This window comes from Rosa chinensis, chromosome 5 (genome assembly GCF_002994745.2).
Source record: "Rosa chinensis cultivar Old Blush chromosome 5, RchiOBHm-V2, whole genome shotgun sequence".
Classification (NCBI taxonomy): domain Eukaryota; kingdom Viridiplantae; phylum Streptophyta; class Magnoliopsida; order Rosales; family Rosaceae; genus Rosa; species Rosa chinensis.
The window spans coordinates 56,306,637-56,328,573 of NC_037092.1; the positions used below are offsets into that span (position 1 = coordinate 56,306,637).

The 21,937-nt window shown below is 38.8% G+C and overlaps 1 protein-coding gene, 1 long non-coding RNA gene and 1 pseudogene across 2 annotated transcripts; 1 reads left to right on the plus strand and 2 right to left on the minus strand.

Moving 5' to 3' along the window:
* Positions 1-8,585: 8,585 nt before the first annotated feature.
* On the plus strand, positions 8,586-10,193 carry LOC112168168. The gene is made up of 6 exons (XR_002924120.2): positions 8,586-8,688; positions 8,778-8,859; positions 8,946-9,074; positions 9,266-9,375; positions 9,656-9,741; positions 9,816-10,193. It is a non-coding gene; the product is annotated as an uncharacterized LOC112168168 (long non-coding RNA).
* Positions 10,194-10,380: 187 nt separating this feature from the next.
* On the minus strand, positions 10,381-12,794 carry LOC112168167 (peroxidase A2). The gene is made up of 5 exons (XM_024305290.2): positions 12,745-12,794; positions 11,635-11,797; positions 11,314-11,514; positions 10,974-11,139; positions 10,381-10,887 (listed from the first exon to the last, which is right to left on the minus strand). The coding sequence occupies exons 1-5, from the start codon at positions 12,792-12,794 to the stop codon at positions 10,433-10,435; spliced, it is 1,035 nt and encodes a 344-aa protein (XP_024161058.2). The 3' UTR covers positions 10,381-10,432.
* Positions 12,795-13,616: 822 nt separating this feature from the next.
* Positions 13,617-21,462, minus strand: LOC112163701 (annotated as a pseudogene).
* Between the last annotated feature and the right edge of the window lie 475 nt (positions 21,463-21,937).

A 21,937-nucleotide genomic window follows, 5' to 3' on the forward strand; every position in this document is an offset into this window, starting at 1 on the left:
TAGATTGAAAATCAAGTATACGTTAGATCAGTTGTAAATCAAGTTAGCATTTGTTGCTAAGAGATTGTGTATGTTATGAACAACACAACTTGTGTACTGTAAACTCATTGGATTCTAAATGGATTGATCTTTCGTGTTGGCTACGTTAAAAGCCACGCAGTGAAGTTTCCTCAGTGGAGAGGTTTACACTGCGTTAGCAAATTCTGTGTCCCTATTGATAAAGTACTCTTGTTGTTAAATTGTTCTTTGAGTTATAACACAATATCGTTCCATTTGGTATTTTCATTTGGCATCAGAGCGGGTTCTAGATTATTCTAGTAGATCGTAGGGACGATGGAACAACATCGAGATAGGGCTGCTGGTGGATCTGTTAATAGTCCTCCATGGTTTGATGGAGGATGTGAAAAGTACACTCAATGGAAGATATACATGAAGTCATACTTGTATGCGCAAGATGAACATGTATGGAACATTGTGGAAAATGGTTGGAAGACACCAATAATTCCAGCTAAAGGCAAGGGCTCATCAATCTCTATTCCCAAGCCACAGAAGGACTGGACTGACGTAGAAGTACGTGATCTTCAAGCCGACTTCAAAGCAAAAAATAGCATTTTCACTGCTCTCTCTGAACGTGAAAAACTGAGAATTAGTCACTGCGACACTGCAAAACAAGCTTGGGATCTGCTGCAGACTACACATGAAGGAAACAAAAAGGTACGTGCTCAAAAACTGCAAGGTCTGATTTATGAATTTGAAACTATGACCATGGGAGATGATGAAACCGTGGATGACTTTCATGGTAGAATTCTAAAGATCACTGGTCAATGTCGTAGTCTAGGTGCCCCCTTTGATAAAGATAAGGTAGTCAAGAAAATACTTAGAGCCTTACCAGAAAAGTTTCACTCTAAAGTCACTAGTATTGAGGACTCCTTTGACATTGATGAATACCCCTTGGATGAACTCATTGGAAATCTAAAGACTTATGAGCTAAGACTAAAACCTGAAAAGAGATCCAAAGGTGTAGCTTTCAAGGCTGTGAAAGGGAAAGAAGAGGAAGATGAATCACTTGATCTTGCTCTTCTGACCAAAGAGTTCAAAAAGTTTCTTAGAAATAAATCCTCCTCTCAAAGCTTAAATGTTCCCAAGAAAAATTTTGTTAACAATGATAACAACATTAGAGGGAATTTTAGAGCAAACAAATCTGGAAAAGTAAAATGCTATGAATGTGGTGGCTATGGCCATATTTCTACTGATTGTGGTAACAGGAAGCATGGAAATAGCAACAATAAATCCCTCCTCTCGACATGGAGTGATGATGAACCTCAGGAGATCGAAAATGTTGCTTTCGTGTCATCTCTTTCACTTGAATCTGAAAGTGATGAAGAATTCTCAGATGATGAGACCAATGTCCGCTGCAAACAACTCTATAAAGCGTCAAAAGCCACATTAATCAAAAATGCAGGTTTGGAGGATGAAATTGTGCTGCTAAAAGCTAAAAATGAGAAGTTGGAACTTGCATGGAGGACCTCTCAGAACACGTGGGAACAAGAAAGAAACAAACTTATAGAAGAACTGCAGAACTCACAAAGCGACGAAAGCTCTTAGACCTGGAAGATAAAATGAGCTGAATTGAAAAACAAAATCAAGATGCTTGAACTTGAGGTAAAAGGACAACATGCTCTAAACTCAAACCTACTAACTGAAAATGAATCATTGCAGAAAGAGCTGAAGTCCACTCAAGAGAAGTTCACAAAGTTTGAGATAAGTTCTGCAACAGCATCTAAGTTATTCAACTCCGGAAAAACCCACCATGATACATTCGGACTTGGATATTCTGGAGAAAGCTCCAAAGGCACACACTTTGTGAGAGAATCAAATTCGAAATTGGAGAAAGATGATCCCATCACTCAGGTCATCAAAGACACTGTTACAAGGGCTGACAAGGAACCAAGATCGTCTCAGAATGTCACTCAGGTAAGGTTGAATCAGATGCCTCCTACTAGTCATAACAAGTATGCGACTTTTAAATCTTTTATTCCTACATGTCATTACTGTGGTAAGTTAAGACATATTAGACCAAGATGCAATGAGAGACTTAAGTCAATTCCATCTGGTGAGGAAAAGCTATCTATAAAATCTTTACATTGTGAGCTTAAAGAGCAGAAAGAGCTTATCAACAAATTGGCTAGTCTGATTACTAAAGCAAATATGCAAAATAGAAGTAAACCTGTCTGGATTAGAAAGGACTTAAATAAACATCATTCTAATCACTCTGATTCTACTGACTCTATTAATGATGTCTGTCTCATGACAAGTGTAAGTACAGATAATTCCTCAGCATACATTGAAGCAACTTGCCTGGTAGCACTCACGGCCTTGGCAGACAAGTGAAAAGATTTTTGGTATGTGGACAGTGGTTGCTCCAGACACATGACTGGAGATAAAGCTTGGTTTATCTCATTCGAAGATGAAAGCACTACAGGTTCAGTTACCTTTGGTGATGGGAGAAAGGCAAAAATACTTGCTCGAGGAACAGTCAATACTCCTGGAATTCCTAATCTAAAAAATGTCTTGTATGTAGAGGGTTTAACTGCCAATCTAATAAGTGTCAGTCACTTGGCTGATGATTATGAGGATGTGTGGTTCAATAAGCAAAGATGTGTGATTCTCGATAACAAGGGAGAAAATATTATGAGAGGTAAGAGATCTTCAGATAACTGTTACCACATTCAATCTAATGAATCTCTAAATATACAAGAGTGCTTGACTGTGATATCTGCTGAAGAAACCTTTGAAATATGGCACAGAAGACTGGGGCATGTAAACTATCAGGATCTACTCAAATTATCCACTAAGCAGTGTGTCAGAGGTCTACCAGCACTAAGTGGTAGGACCGACAAGATATGTGGAGAATGCAAAATAGGTAAGCAAGCCAGATCTCCTCATAAAACAATAAACGCTGCCACTACCACAAGAGTTTTGGAACTGTTGCATATGGATCTTATGGGACCAGCTCAAACAGAAAGCATTGGAGGTAAGAAATACATACTTGTGATCGTTGATGACTTATCCAGGTACACTTGGGTTAATTTCCTAAGAGACAAAGCTGAAACCTTTGAATCATTCAAGGGATTAAGCCAATGAATAAAAATTGAAAAACAGTCCACGAACATGTGCTTAGTAAGAGTAAGGTCAGATAATGGAACTGAGTTTAAAATACTGCTTTTGCTAACTACTTTCATGAGTTAGGTGTTTCCCATGAGTTTTCAGCCCTGATCACTCCACAACAAAATGGAATCGTTGAGCGTAAAAATAGAGTGCTATTAGACATGGCAAGGGTAATGCTGCATTCTGCTAGTCTAAGCCCGAACTTTTGGGCTGAGGCTATTAGTACTGCATGTTACACCATCAATAGAGTTTTCTTGAGACCTGGAACTGACCAAACAGCTTATGAGTTGTGGAAAGGTAAGAAACCAAACATAAACCACCTTCGTGTGTTTGGAAGCCCCTGCTACATATTAAGAGATCGAGAACAACTCGGAAAATTTGATGCTCGAAGCGATGATGGTATCTTCCTCGGATATTCCACTAACAGTCGGGCATATAGAGTCTATAACAAAAGAACCAGGATTGTCATGGAAACTATTAATGTGTCTATTGATGATTCCTACATTAGACAGGAGGAAACCTTTGCAGAAACATCACCCACTCGCAGACCAGAACCAGAAGACACATCAAATACTGATGAACAGAGAGAGAATGCTGACAACATCTTCGAGCCAGTTCCTCAAGCAAAAAGAGGATTCAAGCAAGTCCAAAAGGATCATTCACGTCAAGACATTCTTGGACAAATCTCAGATGGTCTCAAAACCAGAAGCCAAACTGCTCCACAGGTAAGTATAGATGAGGTAAGTCGAGGTAATGCTTTACTTTGTTTCATTATAGAAAATCAAATAGCTATGAATGTCATATCTCTGTGTGAGTTTGTTTCCCTAATTGAACCAAAGAATATTAAGGAAGCCCTACTAGATGATGATTGGATTAGTGCCATGCAGGAAGAATTAAATCAATTCACTAGGAATGATGTGTGGTACTTAGTACCAAGACCTAGAGACTGTAATGTAATAGGCACTAAGTGGATTTTCAAAAATAAAAGTGATGAGAAAGGCAATGTAATCAGAAACAAAGCTAGACTAGTAGCACAAGGTTATTCACAGATTGAAGGTCTCGACTTTGATGAAACTTTTGCCCCTGTTGCAAGATTAGAATCAGTGAGATTGCTCTTGTCTGTTGCTTGTCACCTAAGAATCAAACTGTTTCAAATGGATGTCAAAACTGCTTTTCTGAATGGTGTGTTGCAGGAAGAAGTCTATGTGGAACAACCTCAAGGTTTCAAAGATCCACATAATCTAAATCATGTTTATAGACTCAAGAAAGCCCTTTATGGTTTAAAGCAGGCTCCACGAGCTTGGTATGAAAGACTCTCCACCCATCTGGTGGAAAAAGGGTACACGAGAGGATCAATTGATAAAACATTCTTTATAAAACATGTGAAAAATGATCTTATCATAGCTCAGGTGTATGTTGATGACATTATTTTTGGCTCTACGTCTAAATATCTTGTCAGTGAATTTCAATCGGTCATGGAAAGTTAATTTGAAATGAGCATGTGTGGTGAGCTAACCTTTTTCCTTGGACTGCAAGTGAAGCAACTTGATGCAGGTATCTTTCTCACTCAAACCAAATATGCTGAGAATCTCGTCAAGAAGTTTGGACTTGAATCCAAGAAAGTGGTTACAAATCCCATGAGCACCACTACAAAACTGAGCGAGGATCTGAATGGAAGATCAATCGACTCCACTCTCTATAGAAGCATGATTGGCAACTTACTGTATCTAACTGCCAGTCGACCTGATATTTCATACAGTGTGGGAGTGTGTGCTCGATTTCAAGCAAATCCCAAAGAATCACATTTGGAAGCTGTCAAAAGGATCATCCGATATATCTCAGGTACAATTAACTGCGGCATTTTCTATACCTTTGACACTAACGTAGAAATTGCAGGCTATTTTGATGCTGATTGGGGTGGAAACCTCAAAGATAGAAAAAGCACTTCTGGAGGTTGTTTCTTCATTGGGAATAATCTTGTTACTTGGCACAGCAAGAAACAAAACTGCATTTCTCTGTCTACTGCTGAAGCTGAATATGTCGCAGTTGGAAGTTGCTGCACACAAATGCTTTGGATGAAGCAAATGCTTCATGATTATGGCATAAATCAAGGTAAGTTGTCTATTTTTTGTGATAATACCAGTGCTATCAATATTACCAAAAATCATGTTCAACACTCTCGAACAAAACACATTGATCTGCGCTATCACTTTATTCGAGATTTGGTTGAGCAAAATATACTTGAGTTAAGCTTTGTGCCCACTGAGAATCAACTTGCTGATTTGTTCACTAAGCCTCTTAACACTGCTAGGTTTGAAATGTTAAGAAATGCGTTAGGGATATGTTCTAAGTATTAAGGAAGTCTAATGTGAGTCCAATGTTGAGAGAGAACATTGTGATCTTAGTGTGCTTTGACCACTGTTATTAGTGACTTGTACATTTTCTCTGGACACTACTGTCATGCCTTATTCTGAACAAATATTGTGTACTCGTGGTTTGTATCTTAGTCAGTTAATTTTCATATGCACTTTCACTTATAACCCATGTGGTGGCATGTTCCTTGTTTATTGTCTAAGAGATTCAGTGAAATAGGCGAACTAATTAAAACTGATCAAATGATTAATTTTATCTTCTCAAAGTAATCAGGTCCTAGTTGTGGTGAACTTTCTAGGATTTGTAAGAAACGAGAATGGATAATTCTATCCCATCTCTCCTAGTAATTAGGCCTTGGTTGTGGTGAACTTTCTAAGGTTTGCAAGAAACGAGTTGGTGAGTGATCTGTGCACGAAAAATAAAATAAAGCAGAAAACTACTCGAGACTCTCTCCATGGAGCATCCTTGTTATGTTTAGTACCCTAAGAACATCTGTTCTGGGAGTTGCTGAGACGAGTCTTGTTACCTGAGTTCTAAGTGTCACAAAATAAAAAGGGTCTATGATTCCAATCCATTACGTGCTTGGGAACAATGTTTTCCACTCCTTCTAAGGAGATTTACTGAGCTCAGTTCACATGTTTAGTTCTCTTACTTCACTAATTCTCTCCTTCACTAAACTTGTTTCTAAGCCCCATATACTGGTTACACTCACTTTAATCACAAGTTTTCTTCCTAAGGTCTGACTATGAGTACTCATTCATTTGTTGATAGAATACATCATGCATGCTGTTCTGACCTATGTTCTGTTCACTACATGATTTGTGCTCTCTGTGCTTCAACTATGCTATATTTTCTCTTCTCATTATGACAATTGCATTAATTACTTGGATACTATACAGACGGATATATTGTGTGCTATAATTGAAGATTGTGGGAATCCATGGTTTTCTCGATATCTATTCTGGATTGCCATCTGTTTGTATTCCCTTTCCTTACTGGTTAAGCATAACGTGAGGGGGAGATTTTACTTGCATGCGTGATTCTCGGAATTATACCTTGCAATAAATTTTCCTTCTTTTGGACGCTATCACTGACCGATGCGTCTCTTGATTTTCCCTAACCTACTGGTTCGCTATATATCTATATCTCTCTCGGATTTCACTCTACCTTGTCTTAGTGTGCAGACTCTCTCACTTTCTTTTTCTCTCATCATGGTTCGCACTAAGATCACTCCTCGCCGCGGAGGCCATCGGCGCCTTCCTCCTCCAGAGGAGGGGTGCCAGGCCGCAGCCCGAGCCGGTATTCTTCATCCTGGCATGCACCGTGAACGAAGCAGAAGTCCTCCTCTTCGTCCATCTCCTTCTAGTGCACCTTCTGTTGTTTCTCTTGAGAGTCTTCGTGACCTCATTCTGGTCACTGACTGGCGGGTTGCAAGTCTCACCACCGACATGGATGACATGCACTCTCTCCTCGTTCGCACCAACCATACTCTCAGGGAAGTCCTCACGGAAATCCGCAACATGCAGCGCCTCCCTCCCGGGTTTGACGCACCTGGTCCGTCCATACCGGTACCAGAGGACGATGATCAAGAAGACAGCAAAGGGTCCATGGACACCGAGGACTTTGAGGACACCGTGACCAAAATGCTGGAGGAGTTTGATGTGCCTTCCCATTCAAAGGGGGAGAATTAATTTTCCATCTTTTCATCTTCTTCTTTTCTGTTTCTGCTTTTAAATTTTTCATGAACAATATTTATTTTTGGTTTTGAATTTGTAAGTGCATAAGCACAAACTACTTGGGATGCTTATTTTTGGATTATTATTACTATTATGTGATAATTGCATGAGTTACTTGGATGTGGAAAAGGATGGAAACTGATTCCTTAATCCAAGTAGTCCTCTTTGTTAGTGATTTATGAAAAACTAACATGCAGGACTAAAAGATGAAAAATCATGTGTTGAATGGGAATGCCCAAAGGGGGAGATTGTAAGTATATTGGGCAATCACCATTCAATACATGATTTCCCATTGGCACAAGGAAACCGGAGCTTCAAGGAAACAAAGAGGAAGATATGTTCAAGCAAAATTGAGTCACTGATCTTGAGTTTAAATTTCCAAATCATGCTGCACATATTTAATTGATTTACTTGTCTATTAAATTGATTTGGTGTACTTTGCATTAAAGACTTCTTGCATGCAAAACAAATAAATTTTGATATCTTTCTATATCTATCATTTGGTGTTTAAAGAAAAGATTTGTTTGAGGGGGAGTTTTTCCTCTTGTATAAAAGGCTTCGAAACTAATACATGTGTAGGGTTTTTTTCATCGGCTGCATAAAAACGTTGGTTCATTCTTGAACTATGGTTTTCGGTCAAAAACCATTTTTCTGAAAAACTCTCTTTATTTGTTTCATACTTTATCTTGTGTCGTCCAGTACTTCCATAGATTATTCTCAAAGATCAGTGAGACATTGAGAACGAGAAAGATCAGTGATTTGATTAGAGTTGATAGATTGAAAATCAAGTATACGTTAGATCAGTTGTAAATCAAGTTAGCATTTGTTGCTAAGAGATTGTGTATGTTATGAACAACACAACTTTTGTACTGTAAACTCATTGGATTCTAAATGGATTGATCTTTCGTGTTGGCTACGTTAAAAGCCACGCAGTAAAGTTTCCTCAGTGGAGAGGTTTACACTGCATTAGCAAATTCTGTGTCCCTATTGATAAAGTACTCTTGTTGTTAAATTGTTCTTTGAGTTATAACACAATATCGTTCCATTTGGTATTTTCATGGTTACTTATTTGCTGTTTTAGTTGGTGTTAACCATTAGAGATGAAGTTGAATTGATATTATCTAACCATGGATACGTCGTTATCTTCATTTAAAGGGCCAGGAAGCCAAACATTGAGATTCAAAGAAGATGTGAGCTAAGGTGAGGAGGGAATTTGGTTTCATAACATTATGGTGGTTTCTATAAACAAGTAAATAAACGTGCCTTGAAGTGGAAATCTACGTGTATCTGAACTTTTTTCCTTTGCATATTTTGTCAATGAGTTTGAATTGATGGGGTCTTGGAATGCTATCCACATGGACATCATGGAGTAGATAAGGATTTAGGCCGTCTACATGGCCGGTTAGACTTGGTAAAGTTGACACTAATAGCTTGATGTTAAATTCAATGATTGTGCCTACTCTTAACTTATCATTGCAGCTGTTGGATTTTTTTTACTAGGTAAATACCCTTATGCTAATACTGGCCTTAACAAGAGTTGAGATGAAACTAGATGGTACAGATATTGCTGACAGATTGACAGGTAACTGCTCCTTACTGAACTCTCTATAGGTTGGTTGATTGAGGGATTTGGACATTTTTGTATTCTCAGCGCAATTACTATCTCAGGGCAAGAGGATTATCTACTGAATTGACAAGCATGTACAAAAGTGGACAGCTACTTTCAAAGAGGACTTTTGCATTCTTCGTAGTTTTGCTGCAATGGATACATCCATATGTCGCTTAAGTCAGTTCTCGGTATGTAGTTATGTACACCATTATTCTCTGTCTTGTAAGATCTTGAGTTCCACTTTGCTTTTAATGGTATAGAGGTTTTCCGGTCCTCTTGACACTTAAAGTTACTTAATTGGTTGGCATTAATGATTTGAGATGGTTGAGTACTTGAGTTGATATTGTCTGATTATGGCAATTTTCTTACCTTCATGTAGGATGCTACAGATTAGGCCCTGGAAATTTTACGTTGCCAAAACAAAGAAAATGTGGGCTGATATGATATGCTCCTGTGGAGGAAGGGATCTGGTGCTGACACTAATATGGGGTATAGATTCTATAGGTCTTTGTTTTGAACTTGCCATTTATTCTATATATACACTCTGTAAGATGGATTCTAATTAACAAGCTTGTCATGCAAGTGTGAAAAACTATGGAGGGTAGTTTTGAGAGGTCCTATGTGTATATATTCCTTTCCAGTTCTATGGCTGCAAAGAAACACTTTAATCATATACTATATACTACCAATCTAGATGCATGTATAACGGTTTAGTTAAAGTCTTATCTTTTTGCGCCTATCTTTGTAACTTTTGTTTTTTGTTTACTAGGTACTAAACCTGATGCTTTGTTGGTCTGAAGGAGAGCTGAGAATTTGATTAAACTTGATGGTCACGATATATATTGCTCCAGACAGGTAATTGTTTCTTCTAGAGCTCTACTTTTGGTTAGTGAATTAGCATTGACAGTGGACTTCTTTTGTATTCTCAGGAGAAATTTGTATCTCTGAGCATGATTGAAGGTTGGACAACATTTGTTTGACATTGTGAAGCTGCTGCCTTTGAACTACATCTTATGATTGAGGTACAATACAATGTGAGGTTCATACAGACAATCAAATCTCTCTAGCTCTCTAATCAGGGGAATGAAGACTCCAATATTGTTCCATGTAACATCACGGAATGACTGGTTTGTGGCTGGACGGTCATCCCTTTAATTTAGGAAAGCAGAATCACTGAGGAGAACCTTTGAGACTTTGAGAAAAACCGATCGCAGTCACTGCTGCAACTCTGGTTTGCCTGAAACTGGAGCTGTGCTCTTTGGATAGATTCACTCCTAAAAATGTTTTGGAGAAAATATTTTATGTATTCTTCTGTGGTCATCACACAATCTAATTTAGTGCGTGTTCATGTAACCTTAAGGTTGTAAACTGTATGTATGACATGCTAGAAAGTTTTGAAATGAGAATTCTAAAATGATGTGGTCGATAATTGTGAATCCTAGCAGTCATAGCTTTATTCTAAACTCATAGCAGTTATCATCATCATATCATACATAAAGCTCAACTAGCTAGTGTAACTAGGTAGCCTTAGCTTCTTATGAGTAGTTTAGTACTCAGCTAGCAAAGCAGCAGATGATCCAAATGAATCTTCGTTAACCCTACTGCAGTTCAATCGAATCTCTCCATCAGTTCCTGTCAAGGGGCTTATATTCCCCATTTTAATCATCGATTCCACAAAGCTCTCAAAGAATGTGGTCTGATTAACGCTGAAGTTGTTAACTATGTCAATGGTATCAGCCCCGCTAGTCGAAAACAGCTCTTGGTCGCTTTGCAGTAGACCTTTATGAACTTGAAGATTAGAGAAATAGTTGCTGTCGAAACTATCAGGTGTTGAGGGATCAAAATTGGCCAGGACACTCCCATTCCCATTTTGTGGGCATATGTCACTCAAGGTTTCTATGTAGGTCGAGTTTAAGGTTTGGTCAGGACTCCCTGTGTTGTTGAAGTTGTATAATCGATCAGTGAAAAACTGACACTGGGCGCGTCCAAATGTGTGAGCACCTGTGAATATGCAAATCCGATCAATGTTGTCCAGTACTAAAAAAGTACTATGTAACCTTTATATTTGCTTTGCTTTCTTTTCTTACCGGATAGTGCAACCAGATCGGTGGTGTTTAGGCCTACAGCTGAGAACTTGGACTTGAGTACATCAAGGTTTGAAGTGGGAGCTGGAAGGGCTTCATTAGCAGCGGTTCGGTTTGCTGTTGTTCCGTCCCTTCTTCCTAGCAGTACTGTCCATGAGGGGCCTCCAGACTGCAACCATAAATTAGTTAATGATTCTTACTTTCTTAGTTCATCCCTGGTGTGCCTATTTGTGGGATAAGCTACAAACTTACAAATTTACAATCCCTATTAATGAAATTGTTTTTATTTTAGGCCATGTCACAAAGAGTACAAAATTGTGTTGGCGAAGTGAAATACATATACCAAAGAAACAGACTCTTCTGCTGCAATGGCAAGAATATCAGCACAAGAAACCGTGCTGGGACAAGCATTCTCCAATGCAGTCTTAATCTTGTCCACAACATCAAATCCTCTCGCTGAATTAACATTCGGAAAGGCTGCTTTCTCACTGTCTATGCCATCGACACTGCTACTGTTGTCCAGCAAAATTGATGCATCACAACCCTGCAGAACCAGATTTAATTAACAAGTCCTTTAGTGCTGAATTAAATTTCAGAAGTCATAACAGAGAAGCAGCTAGTTCTAAAAGTACTTTTGTGCTTAGCTAGCTAGCTAGTTAGTTACATTGACAAAGCAATCATGGAAGTGAAGCCTAATGAGGCTTGCAGCGATGCGTGGATCCGTCTGCAAAGCTTCCTGAATGACTCCACGGACAATGCTAGTGAGATTCACATCGGGGCATGCTTCATTGTAGAACGTCGGGGTCAGCTGAGCCTCACCATATCCTCTTGCACACAATAAGATCAACAATGCAAAGAAAACTGCAGTACTAGTAGTTGCCATTGCACAGTGATATAGAGAAGAAGGCATCTCCTCAGGTCTCTTTTAACAAGTTGAATGAGCTAGAGCCGGTAGGGGTATATATTAATGCATATGAGATTTTTATGTAGAAAGTGACAAACAGTTAATTGGAAACCAAACAGATCAAAAATGAAGAACACATTTGGCAAACGAAGACTGCATAGTACAAACATGCTCTTGGACTTATGCAGTGAATGCGGCCCGACTTCACGTCCCTAAAAAAAAAAATGCGGCCCTACAAATGTACCAATAAAGCGTAGAGTCGGTGCAAGGATAAAATGTCGGTAAGGTGTATATATTATCAACTTTTAACTTTTAACCTCAGTCTTTTATATAAAGACCAAAGTTGAAAACCTTCATCATCATTTTTTTTGAAACTGAAACTTGTATTCGATCAATTGTATTTTCACGATTAAATTGAAGAATATTTGCAATTTTGGTTTCGTGCTTTTGTCAAATTGTAATTTTAGTTGTGTGTTTTCATCCTCGTGTTCCACAATTATTTTATATTTTTCTATTTCTTTTATTTTTTTAATTTTGGTCACTTCATCATTTTGAACTTTGAAATGATTTGGGAATATGAACAATTGTTTTTCACCTTCAGCATCGATTTCACCCCCCTGTACTGCATTCGCTATATTGGTTTGGGATCTTTTCCCGGGAATTGTTTTCTGAGCCTGCCCTTGATATCAAGTCTAGTTTCCAAAAAAAAAAAAAAAAAAAAAAAAATTTAAACAAATAAATGAAAATTTGATCTTACCTCAAAATTTAAGACTTATGATAAAAGCGAACATTTTATAACGTCAAAACAATGAAAATGTCAGACTTATATAGATTATAAAATAAATGGACTAAGATTTTGAAATTCAAAACATATAGATTGAAATAGCAATTGCACAAATACACACTAGTATAGAGGCCATAAAAATTGACTGAATAACTGGCCCTCAAATTTAAGAAGAATGGGCTTAAATTGTTCAGAAAAAAGAAGAGTGGGCTTAAGGATTGGCTTCAACTCTGTTAAGTTCCTCTTCGGCACCATAATAAAGTCATTAATAACAATTAATCATTTAGTTGGATTAGAGCAACTCCAACAGCTTCTCTATAATTTCTGTATAATAGGGAAGCAAAAGTCAAAGCTTTAGCATCTCTTTCTTCTCCAACTCCAACAGATTCTCTATTTTATAGCAATCTCAAAAATCTCCATATTCTTCCTTAAATTTTAGAGATTGCTGTAAATATAGAGAATTTGGTTTTCTCTTTCCTCACTTTCTCTAAAATAGAGATAATTATAGGGAATCTGTTGGAGCAAAAGAGGCTCATTTTTCCCTAAAGTAGAGAAAAATTAAAATATGGGGAAGCTGTTGGGGTTGCTCTTACAAGCTGAAATTGCGCAGTGAGTCATGTCATTCGAGGCTCATTGGCTGCTTCAGATAATTAGCTTTCCTCAAGGTAAAGCCTCATTTACATTTTCTTTTTCCTTTTCTTTTATCCCAACCGTACCCAATCCACCCCACGTCCCCACCCATTATGTTCGTAAATTAAATCCGTGAGCCAAATATTTAACGGACTATAGCTCACCAGCGAACGTGACCCATAATTTACTTGTGATCGAAAAAATAAGTAGCCAATTTACTCCATGCTTAGTAAAATTATTAATTCTTTTCAAAAAAAAAAAAATAAACACTATTAATTGAGAATGATCACTTAGAGCATGTTTACTTACTTGGAATGGAATGGAATGATTACGGAATAAAAACACTCCTGTGTTTACTAACACATAAAGGAATCAGAATGATTCCAGGTAAAAGAATTCTTGTGTTTACTAACACATGAAGGAATCGGAATTGGTGTAGGTCTCACCTATTTATCAGGAATCGATTCCTGAATACTCAGGAATTCGATTACGAAGGGGGGAGATGAGTTTAGGAATCATTCCTCTGGAATCAATACCGATTCCTTTTTTCTCCCATTCCACTTGTCTCCGATTCATGATTATTTTCCATTCCAAGTAAGTAAACGTGCCATTAGTTAACTCTTTTACAATCAGAGACCTAATCTCTCCATCACTGCCCATCAAAGGTTTTATATTTCCCATATTGATCATGGACTTAGCAAAAGTGTCAAAGAAGTCTCTTTGGCTATTAGCAAACCGGTCCACAATGGAAACAGTGTCGGCTCCACTGGTCGAAAACAGCTCCTGATCCGTCTGGAGAAGCCCCTGCTTGTTCTGAAGGTTTGTGAAGTAGTTGTTGTCGAAGCCATTGGGCATAGAAGGCTCAAGGTTGGCCAATGTACCTCCATCGCCGCCTTCGGGGCATGTTTGGCATAGGGTTTCCAAGTAAGTTGTGTCCAGGCTTGGGTCTGGGTTCCCGGTACCACTGAAATTGTATAGGCGGTGGACGAAAGTTGAACACAGTGCCCGGCCAAATGTATGAGCACCTGAAAAAGAAGACAGCTAGCCATATGTTAACTGAAATAATCGAATGAAGTATTTCGAATTTTTAATTAGAGCAATTCTTTTACTACGTCAAACTCTAATAACAATGTGATTAAACTTGAAATCCTAGATTTTAAGCAAAGAATGTATGTACCTGACAAAGCAACGAGATCTGTAGAATCAAGTCCTGCATTAGTGAAACTTTTGGTAATTTGCGCAAGGGTTTCTCTAGGACCTGGAATGGCAGTAGTACCAGCCCGGTTGGCTGTCCTACTGTCTCTTCTTCCCAATTGAACTTCCCAAGTTGGTCCTCCATTCTGCAATATAAATGCACTTATTAATTTCTCTAAAAAAAAATGCACTTATTAATCTATACTATTATTAAGAGAAGAGACTTTGTTAGTTAAAATTGAAAAATTGTACCAAAATAACTGTTTGGACCCAAAATGAGCATTTTGGCCTGACAAGGCACGTCTTGGAGAAATTGAGCCAATGTCAGTGGCTCAAGCTATATATTGTCGACAAGTTCGAAATATATATATTTAGAGGCTAAGTAAAGCCTACTATGAAAGTATGGAAGCATGAAAAGTCAACTTTAGCACATTTTCCTACTTCGGCCAGGAGAAACCGAGCTAAACAAGGAAGGAGGGGCGGAAGACTAACCAAACGAAATCCAAATGAGCTGAAACTTTCTAGAATAAATATAGAAATCCCAAGGATCATTTCTTATGAAGAGTTCCAGAGCTATTTTTGAGTGGAAGGCCTTCAAACAATCAGTCCAATTTTCTGCAGAAGCAAAACTGGAAAACTGGACCTGTAAGAGGTCCAGCAGCGTTTTCGGTCCAACCACTATATCAAAAGCTCTGAAATTTTACCAAGATGATCTACACTCATAGTGGAACATTTGTTATAAATAAGTCGAAGGCCCATTCGGAACTCTTGATAGAGATATGATTGAAGGAATAAAGGAGCCGAAAGTGATTCAAAATCACTCCAAAATTCATCATTTCTATCTCCATTTAGTGCTCCATTATCTCCATTTAGTGCTCCACCTCCACCTCCATTATCTCCATTAGTGCTCCACTATCTCCAATTAGTGCTCCACTATCATTTGTTTAAGGCCAACCACTTTGGCATAGTAGCCTATAAATAGAGGTTACAATGAAGAACAACACCAACACATTCACAACAACAACATCTCTAAGATGATCTAAGTCTCTCTAGAGCAACCTCTCTAAGAGCAACTCCTCTCCTTCTTTTTCTCTTACCGGTGATCACACTCCTAGTCCTAGTCTTCTCAGAAGCCGACTTTCAGTGCCACCAAACCCTCTGTCAACGTACTTCGGTCCTAGTCTCCTCGGGAGCCGACGGTAGTGCCGCGACCACAACAACACAATAATCAACACCAATTCATTCATCAAAACATCTCGAAGATGATCTAAGTTCTCTCTAGAGCAACCTCTCTAAGAGAAACTCCTCTCCTTCTCTTTCTCTTACCGGTGATCACACTCCTAGTGCTAGTCTTCTCAGAAGCCGACTTTCAGTGCCACCAAACCCTCTGTCAACGTGCTTCGGTCCTAGTCTCCTTGGGAGCCGATTGTAGTACCACGACCACAACAGTTACGGAACCAGCCAAGCAAGGGTAACGCCCTCGCAAACCAGCCAAGCTAAAGTCACGCTTTAGCAAGTTCTCCTCACTTCCCAGTGGTTCTCGCTCTGCTCAATCTACAACATCGAGTATCGATTGTGATTTTCAAGAAGCTCAGCAAAAGTCCTCACCACGAGGCACAAAGAATCCCACGACGAGGTTGGTGCTCTCTGTTTGGACCCAAAATGAGCATTTTGGCCTGACAAGGCGTGTCTTGGAGAAATTGAGCCAATATCAGTGGCTCAAGCTATATATTGTCGACAAGTTCAAAATATATATTTAGAGGCTAAATAAAGCCTACTATGGAAGCATGAAAAGTCAAGTTTAGCACATTTTCCTACTTCGACTAGGAGAAACCGAGCTAAACAAGGAAGGAGGGGCGGAAAACTAAACAAATGAACTCCAAATGAGTTGAAACTTTCCAGATTCATTCTAGACATCCTAAGAATCATTTCTTATGAAGAGTACAAGAGCTTGTTTTGAGCGGAAAGCCTTCAAACAATCAGTCCAATTTTCTACAGAAGCAAAACTGGAAAACTGGACCTGTAAGAGGTCCAGCAGCATTTCCAGCCCAACCATATGGAAATAAATTCTGAAATTTTACCACAGTAATCTACACTCATGGTGGATCATTTCATATGAATAAGTCGAGGGCTAAATCTGAGTTCTTCGTGGAGATAAAAATTAAAGGAATCAAGGAGCAGAAAGTTCTCTCACCTAACAAATCCATTAAGGGTTTAAGTGCTCTCACCTAACAAATCCATTAAGTGTTTAAGTGCTCAAACCTAACCCATTATGATTTGTTTAAAGGGAAAATAGTGTTGCTTGGAAGCCTATATATAGAGGCAAAAACAAGACAACAAAGACACCAACACATTCACAACAAACATCTCTAAGATGATCTAAGTTCTCTCTAGAGCAACCTCTCTAAGAGCAACTCCTCTGCTTCTCTTTCTCTTACCGGTGATCACACTCTTAGTCCTAGTCTTCTCAGAAGCCGACTTTCAGTGCCACCAAACCCTCTGTCAACGTACTTCGGTCCTAGTCTCCTCGGGAGCCGACGGTAGTGCTGCGACCACAACGGTTACAGAACCAGCCAAGCAAGGGTAACGCCCTAGCAACCCAGCCAAGCTAAAGTCACGCTTTAGCAAGTTCTCCTCACTTCCCAGTAGTTCTCGCTCTGCTCGATCTACAACATCGAGTATCGATTGTGATTTTCAAGAAACTACAGCAAAGTCCTCACCATGAGGCACAAAGAATCCCACGACGAGGTTGGTGCTCTCCTCGTCCACAATCTCTTGAAAGAAGTCAGGTCAAGGGACACCCCCGACGACCGCACCCGAACGGTGCTGGCACGCCCGCGTAAGAAAAGAGACTGTTGACCAGCTGCAACAAAACTGGAGCCAAACACTCTCCTCGTCCACAATCTCTTGAAAGAAGTCAGGTCAAGGGATACCCCCGACGACTGCACCCGAACAGTGCTGGCACGCCCGCGCAAGAAAAGAGACTGTTGATCAGCTGCAACAAAACTGGAGCCAAACAATAACTGTGAAATATTAATAAACTTTCATACTCATAAAATATAAAGAGATAATATAGTCAAATTACAAGAGAAACCGAAAAATAAGAAAAGAAAAAAAATAGGGAAATAGATAAATACGTGGGAGAACTACCAACCCCATGAATAACTATCTTCTAAATTCATTTTCTTTGCAGATAACTATCCACTATCTGTTTACACAATGAAGGTTTTTCTTATACATGAAGAGCATTTTATTGCAGACTAGTATTAATTAAAGGAAGAGAAAGTATCAAATAACATTCTTGACCCAATTAGTATATTTCTATTAATTAATTATTTTTTACTATTTTTTTTGGAGTCGACCATATCCTTGAGCTGTTCATTATTTGACCTTCTAGCTAGGTAGCTAACTTAGTCATACTATTGGAACCTTAGAAGAAAGGATAGAAAGGTTACCTCAGAAACGAGTATCTGAGAAGCAAGAGCTACAATATCAGCACAGGAGACAACACCAGGGCAAACATTCTCGAGTGCAGTTTTGATGTCATCAATCACATGGATATCCAGCTGTGGATAGATTCGGACCTGCATTTTTTTCGCTTTCTATGCCGTCTGCGTTGTCAAGCAAAAGTGATGCATCACAGCCCTGCATATGTGCATCACCCCATAAAATTATATATTTTGAGTGCTAACATATGCTCAAAGTCATTGAAATGCATTTATGGTAATAATGGTATATACTCATAGTCATTGACATGCAATTCATAACAGTAATTATTTGGCACTGAATTCCATACACGGCTGACTTGGTATATTATACCTCCCAGATACAACCATTTGCTAGTGCATAGTAGCAAATAGTGTGAGGTACACATTTAAATTTTATAACAAAAATAAGCACTAAACTCTGAAATTATGAACCCTAGCTAGACCTGAAATCTATATATACGAATGAATTAAAAAGCGCGCCTCGCTCAAAAGGCGGAAATTCGGCATAAAATTGAGTGGGTTTCGATCGGTAGGTGATGAGGCTACTGAGGCGTCAGACAAGGCGTGAAAGGCGATGCCCAAGGCGCCAAAGGCGCAGGCGCAGGCGCAGCAACAAAGGAGGAACGACGTCGTTTGAAAAGGTTTGTGTTTTAAAGCCTATCTGGGTTGCGATGTTCTGTTATTTCTTGTTGGAAGAGCCGAATTCAGATCTTCTCTCTTCCAAAAGGCAGCAAATTCGATCCCTAACCCAGAGTTTGAGTTAGGAGTTCGATTTGGATTCGCAGGAGTCAATTTGAAGGTTTTGGATTTCGATTCGCAGCAAGCCATTTCGATTTCGATTCGCAGCAGATTATATTTATCTGGGTAATGTCAAGAATATATTTGAATGTTTGGTAATGTCAAGCTTTTCTGGGTTTGAGTTGTTCCGGTCCACCTTTTCTGGGTTTGATCTATCTGGGTTTGAAAAATGTGTATGATTCCAATTGATTCTAGGCTGCTCTTAATGAGTATCTAAGTGTCTCACTTTTGGGCATCATTTGTTGATGGGTTGATTTTAAAGTAAGGAACTTGTAAGTTGTATGTAATCTGGACTTGAAGTTGGGGATTTTGTATGAACTAGTCATGATATGCTGCCCGAACTAGTCATTGAGTGGTAATTGATATGCTGGAGTGGCACTGTGTTTGAAATTACAGTTAGGTGATGAATTGCATATTCTTTATATATGATGCCCCAATCTAGTTAAGCGTTTGGGTAGGAGGGTGAGGTCCTCGGAGAGGCCAACTTCCACAGCGCGGACGTCCAGGACTTGGTCTATGGAGGTTAATGGGGTTGTGACATCGTAAAAAGTAAAAGCTTTTGGCCTAAAGATTGGTGCTTGGTTCTGAATTCATTCACCGTAAATATGGAGGGAAAGAATGGATTCAATTTTGGATCCCGTTTTTGAGCACATAAATTTGGTGACAAGGGAGGTTCTTTGAGATTGAGAATCGCATGAGAGCTTGAAATAGTTAGGAAGAAGAAGCAGAGCAGCAGCTGCAGCATAAAAGAGCAGCTCTAGCAAGGTACCTTTACCTTGTTTATCCTTGAGCCTTATCAAGTTTCATGAGCTGAATTGGAGTTAGATTACCTGCTTTCTTTAGCTAAAGTAGCTAGATTGTTATAGCTTCCCTGAAATTTTAATTGGAAATGGAAGTCAGATTCAGTTTACTGTCCATCTTACTCTTCCTATCATTATTTCCCAAAAGATAGCAATAATTCATCTGGATTATATTGTAGTCTGTAAACCCTATTGCTCAATGTTCATGGGTTGATTAGGAAATTACAATGACTCTGAAAATATTGTCTACCCAGTTCACACTTGCATTGGTTATTCTCTTCTTTTTAGTTCTTTGGTGTGTCTTTATCTGTGTGGCAAAATGAAACTCCATTAAGCTTCATCTTTGGTCTTTCAACTTAATTTAGATCTTTGATTTCATTTTAGTTTGGTGATTTTATTGAATCATATAGTTCTAGTACTTTATTTATTATGAGTGAATGACAATTAATAATGTTCTTTTGGTTACTCTTATAATGTGGTACATATAAGAGTAATAAATACATCATTATTGGTCTTTTATACGTAAGGCTTACGCCTTACGCCTCAAGGCGAACGCCTTCTTGAGGCTCATAGAAAAACGCCTCGGCCTACGCCTTAGCGTTTTAAAACATTGATATATACTATCAATATCATGTAGTTTATATACCGCTGCACTGGTGTATTGGATACACAAAATAATTTTTTCTGATCGAATAGTGACTCTTCACAAAAACTGTGAATTTATCACACATTAAGGTAAAAATCAACCTCATAAATAGTTTAATTCACATCATTGTAGGGTGTCAAACTGCTTGGTAAGAAAACAATTAAATGTGTGTGCAATATGCAGAAACCGTTGTGAAGTTATGACTTATGTGAGATTATAATGTATCATTACATTGACGAAGCAGTCGTGGAAGTGAACCCGGATGAGTTTGGCGCCAATACGACTATCATTCTGTTGAGCTTGCTCCACCACATTACGAACCACGCTCGACACATTAGGGCACGTTGTGTCGTAAAAAGTGGAGCTGAGCTGAGCATTGGAGTTGCCCAACACAATGGTAAAGAGAACAATTGCTGCTGCAACAATGAAAATGTAGACATGATGATTATGATGAGGAAAATGAAACTTGACGAGGAGAAGCTATATATTTGCTAGGAATTGCTCTAACGTTGGAGGTGAGATTGGTTTTGATTGGAGACTAATGCATATCAAGCCTTTTATCTGAGTCCTCCCTAACTATTATTTCTATCACTCTACTTTGAATATTATACGCATGTGAATCAGAACTTTTCTACGTAAGCTCATTCTAGTAAAAGAATTTTCAAAGCTCCGAGTGGAGGGCGCGAATATTTCTATATTATTTTTGAACACTAGCCAGTTATATATTGTAACTGACTATTAATTGAAGGGTGCTACTTAACGTACATATACAGTGGTGCTGAATTATTGTTTAGAATTAAGTTAAATTTCTCTGAGTTTTGATTAAGACCGTCCTTCCAATTGATCGGAGTGTCTATAGCCATTCAAACCTGTTTATTTGAATCATGATAGGTTCTGCGCACCCCCAAGGCTCAGGGGTTTCTTCCCCGGCCACGTACTGGTGCTGCTTCCTGCGATCTATGTTGCTCCGTTTACTCCAAAGTTCCTATTTCTCCTTTGCAAATGGAATGAGAGTTGAGTAAATATACAAATCAACAGGAATGAGAGTTGAGTAAACATACAAATCAACAAGAGCAAAAGCAAGAATCGGTTTCACTTTTGAGAAAAGCAGGAAATTGATTGGAGGTTGAGCACACATAAGAAGAAGAGCTAACGCGTTTTCTCAGCAATAGTCAAAAAGAAAAAGAAACAACATATAATACAATTTGCTATGAATCATTAGAATAGTTGTTAGATACCTGATAACATGGTATTAAAAAGCGCGCCTCAGGCGCCTTCAGGTGTGGAAAGCGAAATTCTGCCATCAAAACGCCTGTGTTTTCATAGCAAGGCGCCAAAAACTTAAGCTTTTTCCCGAAAAGCGCAAAAAACGTGATGAAGGCGTACGTGCCGCGCCAACTGGTGCTGCTGCAATCGGTGGAGATGCAGAGAAAAAGGCAGAGCAAGTCAATTCACCGACAGTCGTCCTCAAGGAAAGTCAGTATGGGAGGCTAAACCATAATTGCAGTAGGGGAGCACCAGTCTGTTTGCTGAATCAGACTGATCAACTCTATTTGCTGAATCAGTTTGATCAACTCGATCTCAGTCTGTTTACTGTTAGATGCTTATCATTTAAATTCCTCCTTCCACTTTCCTCGGCAAAGTTTACTGTTAGTAGCGCACCTCTACTCTCTTATTTATATAATAGTGTGTATTAATTCATTATGAGCAAGGCTGAGTATAT

What these genes read in the sequence shown, in the direction of transcription:
- LOC112168167 (XM_024305290.2), bottom strand. Translation starts at nt 12,794, where the DNA reads ATGGCCTCTATACTAGTGTGTATTTGTGCAATTGCTATTTCAATCTAT. An exon ending in CAGAAGAGTCTGTTTCTTTG is followed by an intron (nt 11,140 to 11,313) that starts GTATATGTATTT and finishes TTATGGTTGCAG; the next exon opens with TCTGGAGGCCCCTCATGGAC. An exon ending in CGATCTGGTTGCACTATCCG is followed by an intron (nt 10,888 to 10,973) that starts GTAAGAAAAGAA and finishes GCATATTCACAG; the next exon opens with GTGCTCACACATTTGGACGC.